The 2500-nt window shown below is 45.3% G+C and overlaps 1 protein-coding gene across 1 annotated transcript in view; it reads right to left on the bottom strand.

Annotated features, from left to right (window-relative positions):
• Ush2a (usherin) overlaps positions 1-2500 on the bottom strand; it is a 689504-nt gene that overhangs the window by 163930 nt on the left and 523074 nt on the right. Inside the window, 1 exon segment of the mRNA XM_031338301.1 lies at positions 1461-1684. Coding sequence (XP_031194161.1) covers positions 1461-1684 — 224 coding nt within the window.

Genomic DNA, 2500 nt, shown 5'->3' with positions numbered 1-2500 from the left:
CAGGACCCAGATTTAAAGTAGCAGAAGGGGAAGGGGAAGGTAAACCTGCAGATCACGGAGCAGGAGCTCTCCCGTGGCTCCTTAGTCGCTACACAACTGGCAGCTAGGCAAATCCACTCCCAGCATGGCCTAGGGTCCTACAGGACATTCGTTTCCATTCTCAATCACCTGGCTCCCTGGCAAACAAGCTCCCTGCTAGGTGTCTACCCTGCCATGCTTCCAACTGAGAGGCAGCCCGTGACGGTGACCATTCACAGCAAGTCCTCAGACAGCCTCTGATGACGGGAGCAATGACCAAACAGTGAAGATGAATGGGCTTAGGGCAAGCAAGAGTGGAGCAAAGAAAAGAAGGGCCAAAGCTGTGCTAAATAAACAATACCATTAAAAAAATAAAGCCAACCAACAAAAAGCAAACTTACCATTACCATCAAAATCATAAACATGGTCTCCCCAACCCCAAAAGCCCTGAAGACAAAATGGTTCTCATTTTTAAAATAATTAATAGAAAAGTCAAAACATAAATTGAAAGCAACACTTCATTGAGGTAAATAGGAATTTGTCAGCAGATGGGAAGAGCTAGAAGAAAATGGTAACAGATTAAAGGAGACCAGGACCAGTTATGAGGTAGAAAGTAAGACAGAAGTAACAGTAAATTATCAGTAAACTATCAAACCAATTGTGAAACTGCACTCCCCAGAAGGGAAGGTGGTGAACTCCAGGATAAAATAGTACCTTCCCCTACATCGTTTTAAAGCTGGGGATGCAGCTTACTGATGGAGTAAATACTTGTCTGGCACGTGCAAGGGTGTGTGCTCCATCTCCAATGCTTCGGAGACCACCGGACTTACTGTGAATCATCGTAAGCCCACAGAAAGGCACACTTTCATGAAGTTAGATAATGAGAAAACAGGTCTTCCGTGAGGAAACAGAGGTGAATGCAGCTATTCAGCTCACTCTCTGCCCATCCCATAGAACAGTGTTGCCTACCCCTCCACCATCCCCTTACAAACACACCCCAAAGTGAGTGTCACATCTTCAGCCATTTCCTCTGGAAAGCACACCCATAGACACACTCAGAGGTGTGTTTCTTGATAATTCTAATTCACAGGAGGTTGACAGTTGAGATGAAACATCACAGTTGGCAGCCATAGCACCCAGGGCTGTAAATGACGCTGTGTAGGGGCCAGGGAGGGCGGTGCCCGGTCTGGGAGCACACACCTCCAGCCCTCCACTCATCTGAAGCGCCGGGTGAAGCTTCCCCGAGAACAGCTAATCATTAGGGATTCCTTTAGAATTCATTGCGCTAGCATCAATCATGACAAACTCATTCTGTATTAATATGGATAGAATGCAAAAATGAATAATGCACACATGAGTTTTTATATTCCTATTTTAGAAAAATAGTTATGAACAACGTGTTTCTCTTTCCATGGCCAGAGCAGTACCTTCCTATCAATTACCTTCATCGCCATTCCAGCTGAAATCTCATCAGAACAAACATATTTCAAAGGATTATATCCAACTCCATCACAGCATCGCTGGCTCTCCGGAATAAGTTCAGTGCCGCAGCATTTCACTGGCATGGAGTCATCCTTTCTAACGTGTGCTTTAGACTCTCCATTGGAGGCTGAACAGCATATGGCATCTGACATATTCACGTAATCCTGCCCACAACACAGCATTCCTGCAACAATAAAATGTTATATATGAATATCAAATAAAAAAAGGGAAGAAAACTGAGGCAGCCGTAAAGCTTGGTATAAAAACGTCAGACTTGGGCAGTTTCAGTGAAGGAGCCACCGTAAAGGTAACATTTCGCCACCAAGGTGATTTAGATGTGCGATGAGGGTCCTTCTTACCAAGAGCACCAGGCACTCATTAGGAAATGAACACACTAGAGGAAGTGTTCGGAAATCATTCAGCTGGGCCAGACTCTGCCCGCACTCCATTAAAAAAAAAAAAAAAAAAAAAAAGATCAGGTTTCTGTCAGAACCTCCTGTCCCTTTGTGATGATCACATCATGTTGCACAAGTAGGTTAGCTACAGTAAAAGGTCCTGGAGAGAAAGCTCTAGAAATTCACAAGGGAGATGGGAAATGTAGTGACATCCCAGATGAGCGATTCTTGGTAAGGGCTGCGTAAGCCCTTGCCTGTCTTCGTCTGAGGTATATCATTTGTCTCTTGTGCTCTCGTGAAGTCTGAAACAGCCATAGCCTTCCTTTCTCCCAGAGCTAGACTGGGTATGTGCAAGCAGGTCACGGATATGGCTCGGTTGGCCGAGAGCTTGCCTAATACGCTCTCCAGTCTGCACCACGGAAACCAGTTGGTGGTGCACACCCATGATGGCAAAGTTAGGGAGGCAGAGCAGAAAGATCAGAAGTGCAACACTATTTTCAGTGACATGGTTCAGTGTAAGGCCATCTTGGGGTCCTGGGGTCCATGAGACCATGTCTAACAAGACAACAACAACTGTTCAAACGTCAACAGCTATACCTCAAAAA

The sequence above is a fragment of the Mastomys coucha genome, unplaced genomic scaffold, assembly GCF_008632895.1.
Source record: "Mastomys coucha isolate ucsf_1 unplaced genomic scaffold, UCSF_Mcou_1 pScaffold1, whole genome shotgun sequence".
In the NCBI taxonomy this organism is placed as follows: Eukaryota; Metazoa; Chordata; class Mammalia; order Rodentia; family Muridae; genus Mastomys; species Mastomys coucha.
This window is presented reverse-complemented; position numbering and strand designations above follow the sequence as displayed.